A 14,463-nucleotide genomic window follows, 5' to 3' on the forward strand; every position below is an offset into this window, starting at 1 on the left:
TCACAGCACAAATACCACCCGGCCCCGGCATGCGCGTTAGAGAAGACACACGCTTAATTAAAAATTCCTCCTCAAAATAAAATGATCTAAAGGGTGAGGTGTGCAGGCTACACGAAGCATCTCTAAGAGTGTGTGTGAAACAGTCTGGTTTGTGTAAGCAACCGTTTCCTGTTTATTACATGTGTGCAGAGCAGTTCACAGATCCCGGCCGACGAAATGAGGTTTTCCGATCCCGCAGGGCCCGTAATAATTGAACGGGCATCATAAGCCGTACAAACACGTGACATCATCGTCAATCTCACGTCTCAGTATTTATTTCAGATTCCCACAGAGCTTAACGCAGATGCAGCTGGACTGAAAGGCGACGCTGTAATAATTGACCGAAAGAAACGATAATGCAAATATGCAGCACGGAGGACTTCCACGAGCGCCGCCCCAAAAACCAGATGGTCGCCGGCCTCGCTGCCAACAAGAGCTAATGTGTCGTTTCTGCAGGATAATGACTCCTTCATCTGAGATCCATGTGCACGAGCTGTTTGGAGAAGAGAATCTATTTTTCACTCATTAATGCACGAGCTGTGGAGGCTCATAGATTCTCGCTTCGGTTTGCTAAAAGATGGAAATCTTAAACATTGGCCTCCACCTCGACGTGCAGCGTCTCATGCATCATACAACATCAGCGCAGCACACGTCAGCTATCATCCTGTAAAGCCTGGAAAGGACGAATGGCCAAACCAGCGAGAAGCGACAGCTCTGACCATCTCCCGATTACTGCTTACCTTTATTGGCTTACTGGGGGAGACGGAGAGGGGTCAAAGGTCATTAGGTATACGGGCGCAGAGCCAAGAGTGCACACAAAGAGAGTTAAAACACAGAATGATGGAAAAGCAGTCACTGCTTCTAATAACAGCCGGTAGGAGCTAATGCGAGGCGGCATCGAGCGTGCACGCAGCCACGCTGACACGAGACACAAATTGAGCTGCTCTCCCTGCGACAAATTAATCCATCAATCCACATCAGCCTAACAAGGTGGCTTTCAGGTTAAATCCAAAGCAAAGTCTGGGAGAGCCAGAGAGACTGGAAACAAAGGAAGGAAGAGAGGAAGGAAGAGACAAAGGAGACAGAAGGGGATCCAGAGAGATGCGGCTCTCTGAAGACGCAAATTGGCAAAGTGTTGTCAGCGTGCGACTGCTGTCAAAGTCAAAGTTTCACCGGGGAGCGATTCAGACAATGGACTGCACCGGGGTCCCTCAGCATCACTCTGGCCCCCGACACACACACACTTTCAGAGAGATGCTGTCCGTCCTAAGCTCCTCTGCCTGTTTGCCAGCCTCTAAGCCTGAATGGCGTTGGCAAGAAAGTGAGTGAGCGAGGGCTGCTGGTGGGTGGAGGAAGCAAAACTCGGCAATACAAAGACATAAAACTGCAACAAAGGCATACAAGAAATTTGGCAGTTTAAGACATGTTTGCTGCAGGCGGAAAAAACCCTCACACGAGTGAGTATAAACACACGAGACCTTTTCTTTCCCACTTCTTAAGGAAGCATCTGTATTAAAGACTCGCGCATATTCGAGAAACAACTGAGGGCGTTTGTGCGCGTGGATGGAAATGTTCTCGATTCTGGAGCTTGTTTATTCCCCACAATTGACTTTCACATGGAAACAGCTCTCGTGCACTGTTGCACGCAGGCTCACAAACACAGCTCGAGGCCGCCTACATCACCCGAGGCTCGGCACAGCGAAAGGAGCACAGCTGCAGCCGCTTACGTCCTGTCAGCAGTTTGTGTGTTTGACTCCGTCGTCCTTCTCACAGCGGTTAAAGGATGAGTCTGCACTACTGAACCATACGAGCTAATGTGCTCTGATTATGCAAGTGCAGCCAATAATGACTCGAGTAATCTTCGTGGAGTTTACTTGGGAGCATCTCTTCTGTCGGCGTTTCCTCTTCCACAGCTCGTTTGATTCATTACCAGAATGACGGAGCTCCTATTTCTCAATGCCGCCACAAAGACGTCAAACACGTCTGACCACAAACCCCGACACGATTTGTCAGAATGTGAAAGCGGGGCTTTTCTGTGTTTATTTATCGCAAGAATTTCTGAAAATTTTCCTGAAGACCGTTCGCTCATCTGCAGCCTCCACACGTGGGATTTTCATTTAGCCACAAAGACGTGCACGCACTCACTTTTAAAGGGAAAGTTTCCATACATGCACACGCACGGTCTGTAACGCGGTCGCCTATTTCCATCGCTTTGCCTCTCAAATTCAGCAGAACTATAATATAACATGAAGTTCACATTTTCCACAGGATGATGGGGACTTTCCATTACAATACTATCACCATGACGGCGACAGCTTTCACGCGTGTGTGTGGGTGAACGTGTGATGTCGTTGTCCGGAGATTTCTTTGGCTTTGTGGAGGGAAAGACCATCGCTGGAAGTGTAAACAACATTCCCAGAAGTCATTGTCTTTAAACTGCTCATTTCCCAGGACCCCACCCCATCCCACTCCACGCTCTCCCTCCTCTGAAGTCCGTGCAGCTGTCCTGACAGCCTATCGTGGAGCTGCTGGAAGCATTTCAGTTATAAACTGGATTAAAGAAGAGGAAAGTGGGCTGTCGCGCTTGCCAGGCACACACTCTCTTTAACAGCTCTCTGGGCTGTGCAGCCTTATAAACACGCTGACAGGAAACAGGTACGGGGAATGTGTAACGGGCCTTGGGAAAATAATCTGGAAACCAACCAGATAAAGTGTCTTTACTGGACATTCAACAGGCCTGAAACCATGAGGTGAGGTATACGACATGTCAGATATCCAGGAGTCCAGTAAAGAAAACATCCCTGAGTTACCGGACAGAGCACGCATTATCATCACTATTGTTATTATTATTATCCTGCAGGACCTTCAAAACTGGCAGCAGCCAGCAGTGCAGCAGAGCGAAGAAAATACAGACTGTTAAATCTCTGTTTCCATAACTTGTCTCTCATGCTTATTGTTATGGAGCTAACAAATAAAAGTCTGTACCAGCACGTATGAAGTGGGAGAAGTGCTGGACTGAGTGAGGAGGATAAAGGCAGACTCAGAGTGCAACGACGAGTGCTCTTAATGCTGAAGAGGCCGCAAACGTAATGCTGGAGACTTCAAGGCAAGAGAAAGAGAAAAGTTTCCGATGAAAACTTTTAAAAACACGCTCGTCGGCTGCTGTGGTGAAAGCTTTTGAAGCATCGTGCATCTCTGCCCGCCCGCACTTCAGCTTTCCTATTACATGACTGCTTCCTCCCTTATATCGGTCTCGTCTGTGAGGTGAGGCCTTGCTCTTCTTTCTTGGTTTTTTTATCAAATTTTGTTTCCATTTGTCTCCAGAAAAACCTTCAAAGTGTCCAGCATGTATATGTTTGCTGTGTACACCGCAGTTTCTCATTTATTGTGGCTAATTTACTGTTTCTGAAATGTGTTGCATGTGTGTGCGACACGGATCATACAGGAGTGTTTGGGAGTTTGGCTCACCTGCATTGCTTCCGGCCAGGGATCCAACATTGTTCTCATCTGCCACTGAAACACAAGAAACTGATGTTAACATACAAACACGCCTGTCTCTCCAAAATGCTTGTTTTTATTGTACTTCTACTTTCTGACGTTGCCGCTCTCTGCTCTCACCGTCGCTCTTTAAACCAATATTGTGTTTTCTGTCTCATTTTACACGACGGCGGGGCAGCCGCTCTGCTTCCTGTGATGTCGGGTCGGCTTCGCTGCTACTGCTAAGTCATTTCCCTTCCTCCCTTGCTCTCACTTCATTTGTCATCTCCCCTCCCTTTCTGTCTTCTTCCCTCTGACCCCCATGTGTCCCTTCACCTTCTGCCCTTTTGCCGCACGTGTCTCGACTTCACTGTTTTCTTTTCTCTTCAGTTACACCCGTCCATCCAGCCCGTCGCTCCTCTTTCTTTCCCTCCTTTGATCAACATTCTCGCTGTTAATTCGTCCTACGCTTTCTGCCTCCGTCTCGGTCCCCCTCTTGCTTTTTCTCCCTCTATTCTGAAGCCAAGAAGCTGATGAGCAGAGCTGCATCAAACACAGTGACACGGCTTCTCTGAGCAAATAGTTTTCTAATGAAAACCAAGCCTGAAGCGTGCCGCCAAACTGCCTGCCTCTGACACGATCTGCACCGCATTCCCCGGCAGCGGGGGGATCACGCATGTGATGCACACGGTGTTGTGTTACCACACACACAGGAGGCCGGTCGCCTACTTTTATAATGATTATAAAACTCAAATTCAGCCTTCGAAGCTGAAGAAATGAAGTTTTGGTTGAATTCACAGGGAAAAGGATGCGAGCGAAAGCCAACAAAGTTTACTGCAAAGAGAAGGAAAGGTGTCAGAGATGGAGCGACAGGGACGGCGGTGAGCGAGGGAGGCGTTCATCATTTGCAACTGATCTTAAATAATTCTTCAGTTTTTAATTGGACTGAAAAATGAAATCAGGACAAATTAAATAAAAATGACCCACCAATTAATAGATGAAAACTGCGTCCTGCTCTTTTTTTATATAAACACACAGAAGCATGAAGTGGGATCCTAACGGGAACGTGGTCGTTATATGAAAGAAGATAATGAGCTCTCACTAAAGCACATTCGTGGCACTTATTAACACAACTGCATGAACTATTTACATGAAACTACATTTACAGGTTGTGAAAAGAGCAAAAGTGTAATGACGGGATTATTCGCTGACCCCTGAGCGTCTCTAACCACGTAGTCTTCAGTGAGCAGCATTCAGAGGCTTCGTCAGCAAACACTTCCTGCTTCAGTCTTAAGCTGCCCTGCTGCACTCACATACATTCAGCTTTCCTAACAATCACCTGCAAATGAACACTTAAATCTAGCCGAGGCGCTGCTGTGCTCTTTGCTGCTGCAGCAGCCATAAAACATCCAAAACTGCCTGATTTTGAAATATCACTTTAATTAAATAGTGCCAAGCTGAAAGCGCCTCTAATAAATAAAGTTAAAAAAGAATTCAGCTAGAAACTTTTTTCACGTCCAGCTATGATTGCATATAAAGTGAAAAATCTTTCATCGCCATGGTGACGTTTGCGCGTGTCCGTGCACGCGATTCGTCTCCTTTTGAGCTCCGTAACAGGAATCCGTCCTCACGCGCGTCTCGTGACTCGATATGATCCTGAGACTTTACTTACAGTACTAATGAGAGAAACCTGATTTGCATACGGCGATGCAAAGGCACGTGTGCTGACAGAGACATATTTGCTAATTGACGCTCAAATTAGCAGAGCTGAGTAAACTGGCGAGGCGGTTGTGGTTAATATTGGGCTGCGGTTATGACTCCGTTTGTGTTTGGTGCGATAACAAATGCGGCTTTTCTGCCGCAGCTTATAAACTTTTACAAAACCACTGAAGCTCACCCGAAGCGCTATCACAGAAACCATCACCAAAAGATGAGGCCGACACGACTAAGGCAGTAATTCCCCTCTATTACATGAGATTATAATGTCATTATATTTACCTACGAACTCTTACAACAGGGTGAAAATTCAGGATTTGACAGGAAACAAAGAAATAATCACACTGTAAGTAAATTTCAGCACATTTCTTGGTATTTTTGCATAAAAACAAAACAAAATCTTCCATCTGAATCTGTAAATAGGGTGACGTTTGCAGGGAGGGGGTCATATTATAGATGGATTAACCTTGAATTTTTACATCTTTATTTAATATTCACAGCATTGATATGCATGATGGATGTTTTATTATTGAACTGACCTTTTATTTTAGCAAAGTAAGTGTGATATGGTGTCTGCTCCTCTACCAAAAATAAGTGCCATGCCTCCCTGACCTTATAACGACGGAGCCAGGACAAACTTCCTGTAAAATACCTGGAAGTTACATCAACTTACGTCAGAATCAGAGAGACTTTATTAGTCCCAGAGGGAAACTGAGTACTTATACTTTACTTCTTAATTCTAATATCTTTAAGTATTTGTAGGTAAATATAATACCTAATGAATTCCATTACACCCTGAGTCACAGCCAGATTATAACGTGTCACCAAAATTAGCCCATTTTTCTTCCATGTCAATCTTCTCGGCTTCAGCGCTCTCGCCTTGTTTGTGACGTGTGAGCAATATGTTCTTCTGGACTTTACAGAGACCCAGGGCATGCTGGGAATAGCAACATAACAGAGAGGGATCAAGCAGAGCTTCAGGCCAGCCAACAGGGATAACATTTATCCCAAACATGTAAGGTCCTCCCCTCTGCAGCACTTCTGTGCGAAGCTGAATTTTGCTCTTTTGCTGTCAGTACAGGAAAAAACGGAGGCGTTTCTTAATATGATGTTGTTATTGTGGCTGCCTGATGGTTTGGCAATGAAAACATGCCATTCAAGCAATCGGTTAATAAATCCTTATTTATTTGTCGTGCATTTAATGAAGATCGAGGCTGCAAAAACACAAAGGAGGCGATGTACAGGCATGTAGTGCATACCATCAGTCTGTTACTCGTCTAGAAACAGATGTCTGAGCAGCTCAAGTAGTCTTCTGCTTTGTCTCATTCACACACACACACACACACACACTCATCTGAAGGAGGAGGACTGAGGGAAATGACATTTGAAACAATATGCTTTGTTGTGCTGCTGCATCCGCTGTCACATTACACTGATGTATGCACAAGCACAGGCGTAAGCACGCACACGGACGCGGCATCTCTACGGCTGACTTTAAACAGTCGCTGAAATGTCTCCACACCCTCGAATCAGAGAGCAACAGGTGACCGAGATGTGAGCTCACAGCATCACCTTCCTCACACTGTTTGCATGAATAAAAAACCATAATGAAGCTGCAGCTAAAGCCTGCATCGCGTTAGCACTTTGTTTCTCGCTTTCTTAAGTTTGGAAGTCTCAGATGTTCACAGGTCAACCACAAAGATGCTGCAGCTTCACACTCCTAGAAGCCAAATCACACTATTCTCAGTCCAAGGCCCTGAAATGTAAAAGCATATACGGCTTATTCTTTAACATGAACCTGATTCTGTTTAGTACAGGATGTAATTAAGCACACAAGACAAACACAAAGCTGCAGCCAGTGACTCTGCAGAGGTCCCACCTGCATGCAGTGGGACAGGTGTCAGTCTGCATGTGGCTGTGGAGAGCATGCCGGTGGTGCAGCAGTCATGCAGCAGGAATATTTAAATGTATGTGAGGATGCACGCAGCCACCATGCAGAGCGCACAACGAGGAAAGATCATGTCCCCACCAGTGTGATGCTGGTTCTGAGTCGTACCCAGGTCCATGCTCTTCGAGGCTTTGACGTGCTGGATCTGCCACTGGTTCTGGTTCTGGGTGGGAGACTGGGGCTGAGCCGGGCTGGAGACGTGAGGCTTTTCCCTTAAACAAATGAAACACAAGGCAAACAGAGCCCTGATTTTATTTGTGTGGAAGTTGCATCCTGTGTTGTTCTAATAACACAGGAGGGAATCGTTTTATGTTGTTTGACCCTCGTGCAGACAACATTCGCACGTCGATTATTATAACTGCAGCGGCGTTAGGAGCAATGAGCTTACATTAAGGAGGAAACACTGATGCTCAATAATGTTATTTTTTAGGAACGGCTAAAAGATAATAATGTGAGCAACAGTTCAGCGAATGTTTTTGTGATGGTGACACCAACATGCGGATAAAGAGTAAGTCTGTAAAAACCTCTGAAGAAGACAAATACTCACCTTTCCTGGAGATAAGAGTTTTGATTGGAGCTGCTGAAATCAGCGTCGTGTCCATACAGCAGCCCGTCCTCTTCCTCATCCATGTGAGAGTAACTCCCGTTGGTTACTAGAAAAGAAATCAATCTGATTTAAAATAAAAACCTCAGTGGTGACGCGACAGCCTGAGAAAACAGACCAAGCATCTTTTCTAGAACCAGGCCATAAATAAATAAACGAATGTTCGTACAGCCGACTCGTCCGTGTTGCTGTGGTCACGGCTCGGCGTTTCACGCAGTGCCAGCCGGGATGGGAACGTATACAATGCCCCTTCCTGGGTTCTCTCTCTTTGTTACGCTTATTTGGGTATTTGTTTACAGGCAAAATATATTTGTCAGATATGACTATTACTCCTCATATTGGAGTAATAATAATAATTGATTATCTTACTAATCATTTAAAAACAGGCCAATCACAAAAGCTATTTAGATTTTCAGGGAGGTGCTTGTGTAGTTTTTACATTCAACACTTTGAATTTCTGCTCTGCTGTCTGTTAATGAGACAGAGATGATTATTGGTGCACAGCAATGTAGCAGAAAACATCCAAGCAGCTGCCTGCACTGTGAGTCTGCTGTAAGGACGACAGTATAACAAATGCAGCTTTCAAACATGGCACACGAGGAGGAAGCAGAAGGAAGTGAATTATGCTGCGAGAGTGTTTTGAGGAAGTCCCGACACTGATTTCCACCTCAGCTTGCAGCTGCATGTAGCTGCAGTTTCACAATCACATCTGAAGCCATTAGCGGGGACTATTTAATAATCAAAAAAATGGGTGGAGGAACACGTCAAATAAACACGTGTTACTCTGATCTATTGTTGTCTCCTCTAAATATTTAGAAAACCCGCCTTTAGTGAGGAGAGAACATTAGAAAGTGGGTTAAAGCGATTCTCACGAAAAGCTTCACAGACAGAAAGTCTTAAGGATAAAAACTAAAGCGAGTGAGAGACGAGAGGGAAGCGGAGGGAAAGATAAGCAGCTGGATGACCAAAAGTAAAGAGAGAGATAAACCACAGCAAAAGTTGGTGCAGATGTGCAGAAGTGATATGGCTGCGTCCGCCTGATAAACGAGCTTATGACAACTTGATGCACAGACACACGATCCGCTCGAGTGTAATTTACATACAGTCATCACTTCTCAGAATGCATAGCTGCCACACAGCACCGTCCTCGCCGAGCGTCCTTTATACGCTCTGCACACGTGCGACTGAAAGCAGAGACGTTTGCAACTGGAGAGGAAAGCGGTGGCCTCCGAACGCATCGCAGCCTCTCAGCTCCCTCCCTCCCGCTCGCTTTCTACACTAATCACCTGTTTTATTTTTCTTCTGCTGCCTTTCTTGCAATCTGATATTTTGGCTGTCATTTATCTCTCCTCTCAGATCTCCCATAAATCATTTTATCTCCCACTCAGTTTTCAGCCTTTTCTTCTCCTCCTCCCTGCCAGCACCTTAATCAGCTGAACTGTCAAACACACACACACACACACACACACACACACACACACACACACACACACACACACACACACACACACACACACACACACACACACACACACACAGAGTTCTCACTGACTCCCTCTATTTGAAGTGAAAAAGGCATTTGTTGTGTGGATGATAGCTCAGTATCAGATGAATCCTCTTCTTCCACACTCCACGTTTCCTTCCTGTCATCTGTATTTGTCTACGGCTTGTTGGTCCAATCATCCCCACCCATCTCTCTCTTAGCAGCCGTGGGGAACCGGCGCATTCGTTTTACAAATACAGAACCAGTCTGAAGTTTGGGTGCACTGGTGGTGCGTTCAGCGTTTAGCTGTGCAGTTTAATGCAGTTCATTCAGCTGGAATTGTTTAAGAGAACTGCTGGGACTCCTGGTCTTCTTAATGATCTGAGAGCATGAGTCAGGTTGCACTGAGTGGGTCTGCATGAGCGTGGAAAGTATCAGTTTGTTTTTTCAGCTGGACAATGACCCAAAACCACAAAGAAAGGCAGGTCTGGCTCCTACAAACGTCCAACCTGAGCCGGATAAAGAGAGAAGCTGCTGCTGATTACTGCTGTAATGTGCATTTACTTATAACTTAAACTATAAGAAACAAGGCAGCTCACGCTCTTACTTTGAAGGGAGTAACTTTATGTTCAGTAAATATTCATTCTGTTTTCTTTTTTAAACGCACTTTAACATGTTTGTAGTGCAGAAAGAAAAAGGTTAAAGTGTTGTTTTCTCTGTTGTATCAATATACGTGAAATGTTTTCTACAGTTACGTTGTTTTATGTTTTACTTATGTGGGTATGATGCGTGTGTAGCATGTTTAAAGGTTTAGATATAAATCCATGTGAAAATGTTTCTGATCACAACAATTTTGTTTTCCAATAAAAAACATATTTAGGAACTTTGTGACATAACAAACTCATAATGAGATGACGTGTCATTATCCATATATCATTCCCTGCATGCCGATATGCCTGAATTATGAAACTGAATTTCCTGGAGGAACCGACCCAAGGGATTAATAAAGTTTCATCTAATTGAATGCCATCAGTACAAACAATGGTGGTGAGAAACATAGTATTAAATATTATATAGTATCAACATCCCATGTAGAATCCTATGAGATATGCTTGATATCACATTCAAAAGACTCACAGAAAACTTGACCTCTGACCTTAAGATTCAACCTCATCTGAGGTGAGAAACATTTATGGCATCAATTTGAAAATCATACATCGCCTCGTTCGACGACAGAACTCATGAATGCTGCCAGGTTTTACAGACCGTGGTGTTTCTGTTACTTCTTTTTAAACCAAATCTTATAAACAGGGACCTGTAACAATAGTTTTCAACTTTGATGTTCAATGATATTTTTCAAAATGTGCCATCCTGTGTCTTTTATCCTGTCTTCCGCCTCTCTCCCCAGCCGGTCGCAGCAGATGGCCCCGCCCCTCCCTGAGCCTGGTGCTGCTGGAGGTTTCTTCCTGTTAAAAGGGAGTTTTTCCTTCCCACTGTCGCCAAAGTGCTTGCTCATAGGGGGTCATATGATTGTTGGGTTTTTCTCTGTATCTATGAAGCGCCTTGAGGCGACTTTTGTTGTGATTTGGCGCTATATAAATAAAATTGAATTGAATTGAAAAAACAAACAACAAAACTATGACTGCAGCTCCTCGCGGTGCCACACGAGGGCGGTTTAACTCACAGGTAAAAGAAACTTCACAGCCATAAAAAGCACATTTACAGACACAACATGGTGCAAAATAAAGTCTTTAGTCTCTTCAGCTGGATTCCCCCTTCATAAAACTCTTGGTTGGATTTGTTATTCATCCACCTGGTTACTGCAGTCAGGGACGCGGTTGCTTTGACGGACAACAGTAATTATATCAGATCCTCGTCTGCCCGGCTGCAGCTGTGCACTGTGTTTGGGGCATGTTAATAGATTATCTGACAGATGTGATGATGCAGACCATCAAAGAAGTTTGTTTCTTTCTGTTACCAGCAGATCTGTGTGTCAGTTTGCTAACATTAACATGACCCCCTATGAGCAAGCACTTTGGCGACAGTGGGAATGAAAAACTCCCTTTAACAGGAAGAAACCTCCAGCAGAACCAGGCTCAGAGAGGGGCGGGGCCATCTGCTGCGACCGGCTGGAGAGAGAAGGAAGACGGGATAAAGACATGCAGTGGAATAATGTTGACCTCACAGTGGCTACATCTACCTGGGACGCTCCTGGGATGGATCCCACATTAGAGCTTGACTCAAGTCTTGCATGACATCATTAAGGTTATTTTTCTGTGTTAAGTTTCTTCAGGCCCAGAAAACATTTTACTTTCTGCAGTGATCTTCATCTGTAAACGGTGCTCTTAAACCATCACTTTCATTTGTGGTCCATCACAAAAACAATTTAAATACATAAACATGAGGAAATTTGGAAAGACTGCATAATGTGAAACTGTACTGAATTTAAGCTTAAGTAGATAAGAGAGAGAACAAAGAGTGAATGAAGACTGAAAGAAGAAGATGATGGATAAGAGAAAGAGACGTGCATGGATGCGTATGTAAGGAATCACCACACTGAATTTATTCTGAAACACAGAACAGTGCAGTGTTTTAATTTGGACTGCGTGCCAGAAAAACTGTGGATTCAGTGTGTGAAACAGTTCATTAGAACAGTGAAAACACAGGCCAGCGCGCACACACACACACACCACACCAGTGAAAGCACACAACACAACTCGCACAGCCTGAGAATGTGCTACTGTATGCCAACACACACTAATGTGTGTATGTAAATGACACGATAGCTGAGGTGAATTTGAACAGCAGAGTGTGTTCAAGGTCAGAGCTGTTTGCCAGCCTCAGTGTAAACACACAGAAACACAGCACTGTTTAATACTGGCCAAAAAAATCCCTGAACCAATACACACACACACACACACACACACACACACACACACACACACAGATATCATTCAGACACTGAGGACGATGCAAATGTGCACACAGCCGCCTTGAACTCTTTATATTAGGACAAATATACCATCAAATATGTCTTCAGCTTAAACTCTGATTTACATCACGAGTGTACATCAGATTTTGTCTCCATAACATCTGTAATACCTGGACAATGGCGATAATAGAAGGCGCTCTGTAACGCGCACTCACAGGCAGAACCTTCCAGTAAGAAACAAAACAACCCCGAGGGACACGCGAGTGAAAAGAAGCAGAGAGAGAGGAAGAAGAAAAGAGAAAACCCTCTAATTAAGTCAACTGGAGATGGCGAGATCATGGTTTTTGTTTATGTTTGTTTTCTCTCAGAGACGTTGTTTATTTCTTGTGATTAATAAGCAGATTCGCTTCTTTACTGGACTCGGTGCAGATGACACGCCCACCTTTGATGCAGCTTTTACAGTAAAAAGAAAACCGAAAGTAAAGAAAAGAATAAAGTCTGGAACACGTGAAACATGCGTGCGCGTATCATTCACTCAGAGGTAAGTAAGTAAGTAAAGTGTGCGTGTTAGTCCCCATAGGGAAATAGTTCCTCTGCATTTAACCCATTCACCCAGTGAAGCAGTGGGCAGCCACCAGTGCAGCGCCCGGGGAGCAGTGTGTAGGGACGGTACCTTGCTCAGGGGTACCTCAGGGTAGCCGTTCAGTGGAGTCGAACCTCCGACCTTCCGATCATGGGGCCACCACTCTACCTACTGAGCTATCCCTGAGGGGACATGAACAAGCATGTTCCTGTAATGTTACACTCCTGAGGTCACCAAATAGACCTTTAGTTTGAAATCCCTTCCTGTAGGTGAGGACTTGGCTTAAGGCCCTTTGATGCGTTCTTCAGAACGTGCATGTTAGATACAAAGTGTCTATGTGAATGGCTGAACGAGGCATGTTGTGATTTCAGTTTATTTTAATAAAATGGAACTGAAGCTGAGGCCGGTGTCACCATGTGGAGACGTCTTTGGAGAAGAAGCTAGGAGCTCCTGAACCTGAGACAGCATCAGGAGCGTCTCACCTGGGCTGAGGAGACAAAGAGCTGGACTGATGCTCAGTGATCAGTGAGTGAAGTTTTCATTTGGAAATCTATGTCTGTGAAAGGTGTTTTCATCTTTTACTTATTTCCTGTTTTATTTTGATAGTCTCCTGTCTCGTGTGTTGTATATAGCATCACTTCCTCTGTGTTGTTTCCTGTTTGATTAGTTTCAGGTGTTTCCACAGTCGCGGTCTCCCTTTGTTCGCTGTCAGATTGTGTGTTTGTGATCCCGTTCAGTTTGTCAGGCCTTCCTCCAGAATGAAGGTTCCTCTTTTGTTTATCCAGTTTGCTTCAGAAGTCTACTTTTGGGTCCAACTCACCACAACAACATGGCAGAGTTCTGATTTTTTCCTGTTGAGGTCTCTGCATTTAAACGACCCAGCGGCCCAAAGCCTCACAAAACAACCGCTCTCATATCAAACTTTAGGACAACAGACAAGGACAAACAAACAGCTTTCAGAAGTGGGTGGCAGCACTCAGATCCACAGATGAATCGTCTGCATTGTTGTCGATGCTACCACGTTTGGTGCTCGCAGCAGCAACAAGGTCAGCGCCACATGATTGAAGGGCAGTTATATAACATGCTAAACTCACCGTTAGATGCATAAATGGCGTTGGTCACCAGAGGGAGGTGAACGGTCAGGCGACCGTTCATCGGGCTCATCGGTGCAGAGAGGCCAGAGGAGCTGTCAAATGAGCGACTGGGGGATCCACCGTGTTGATCCTGAAACGGGAACAAAGACCGCTCAACACTTTCAAAATAAAACAAAAAGGAGATGTGAATCATACTTTGTTGGATGAAGTCTGGGTGACGTGCTGGATTCTACTTGTTTTGCATGTGGACTGCATTTAAACGGAGAGACGAGCAGTAGTGTCTGAGAGGTTTTCAAACACAATAAGACGCCGAGTGAAGCGAATCCGAGGGAGACACTCGAGAGACAGTACAGGGTCAAGGTGACGGAGGGGACTGCATTTCCCATGCCCCCACAGGGTTAGAAGCACCTTCAGCACTGCTTCCTCTTTCAGTGTGTGGCACTGAAACCTCGATTATACGCTCTGCCGCCGCGAGTCCGCTCGAGTCCCGGTGACGTAAATTTCATCATCACATGGTGAGCGCGAGGGTCCGTGTGGATGTGTGTGCAGAACATTACAATGCACCAACTATGCAGCAGACTTGAAGG

The 14,463-nt window shown here is 45.0% G+C and overlaps 1 protein-coding gene across 5 annotated transcripts in view; it reads right to left on the reverse strand.

Annotated features, from left to right (window-relative positions):
- LOC146557277 (partitioning defective 3 homolog B-like) overlaps positions 1 to 14,463 on the reverse strand; it is a 224,139-nt gene that overhangs the window by 96,695 nt on the left and 112,981 nt on the right. For 3 of the 5 annotated variants that reach the window (XM_085250597.1, XM_085250602.1, XM_085250600.1), the window contains 4 exons: positions 13,877 to 14,006; positions 7,728 to 7,833; positions 7,262 to 7,392; positions 3,508 to 3,552 (listed from right to left, as the gene is read on the reverse strand). In XM_085250597.1, coding sequence (XP_085106723.1) covers positions 3,508 to 3,552; positions 7,262 to 7,392; positions 7,728 to 7,833; positions 13,877 to 14,006 — 412 coding nt within the window. The remainder of the gene's footprint in view (positions 1 to 3,507; positions 3,553 to 7,261; positions 7,393 to 7,727; positions 7,834 to 13,876; positions 14,007 to 14,463) is intronic. The other 2 variants (XM_085250598.1, XM_085250599.1) reach the window with 2 other exon arrangements.

Source organism: Mchenga conophoros, linkage group LG16, assembly GCF_057382185.1.
Source record: "Mchenga conophoros isolate Kocher_MC1m ecotype Shallow Benthic linkage group LG16, M_conophoros_male_GT1.1, whole genome shotgun sequence".
NCBI classification, from domain to species: domain Eukaryota; kingdom Metazoa; phylum Chordata; class Actinopteri; order Cichliformes; family Cichlidae; genus Mchenga; species Mchenga conophoros.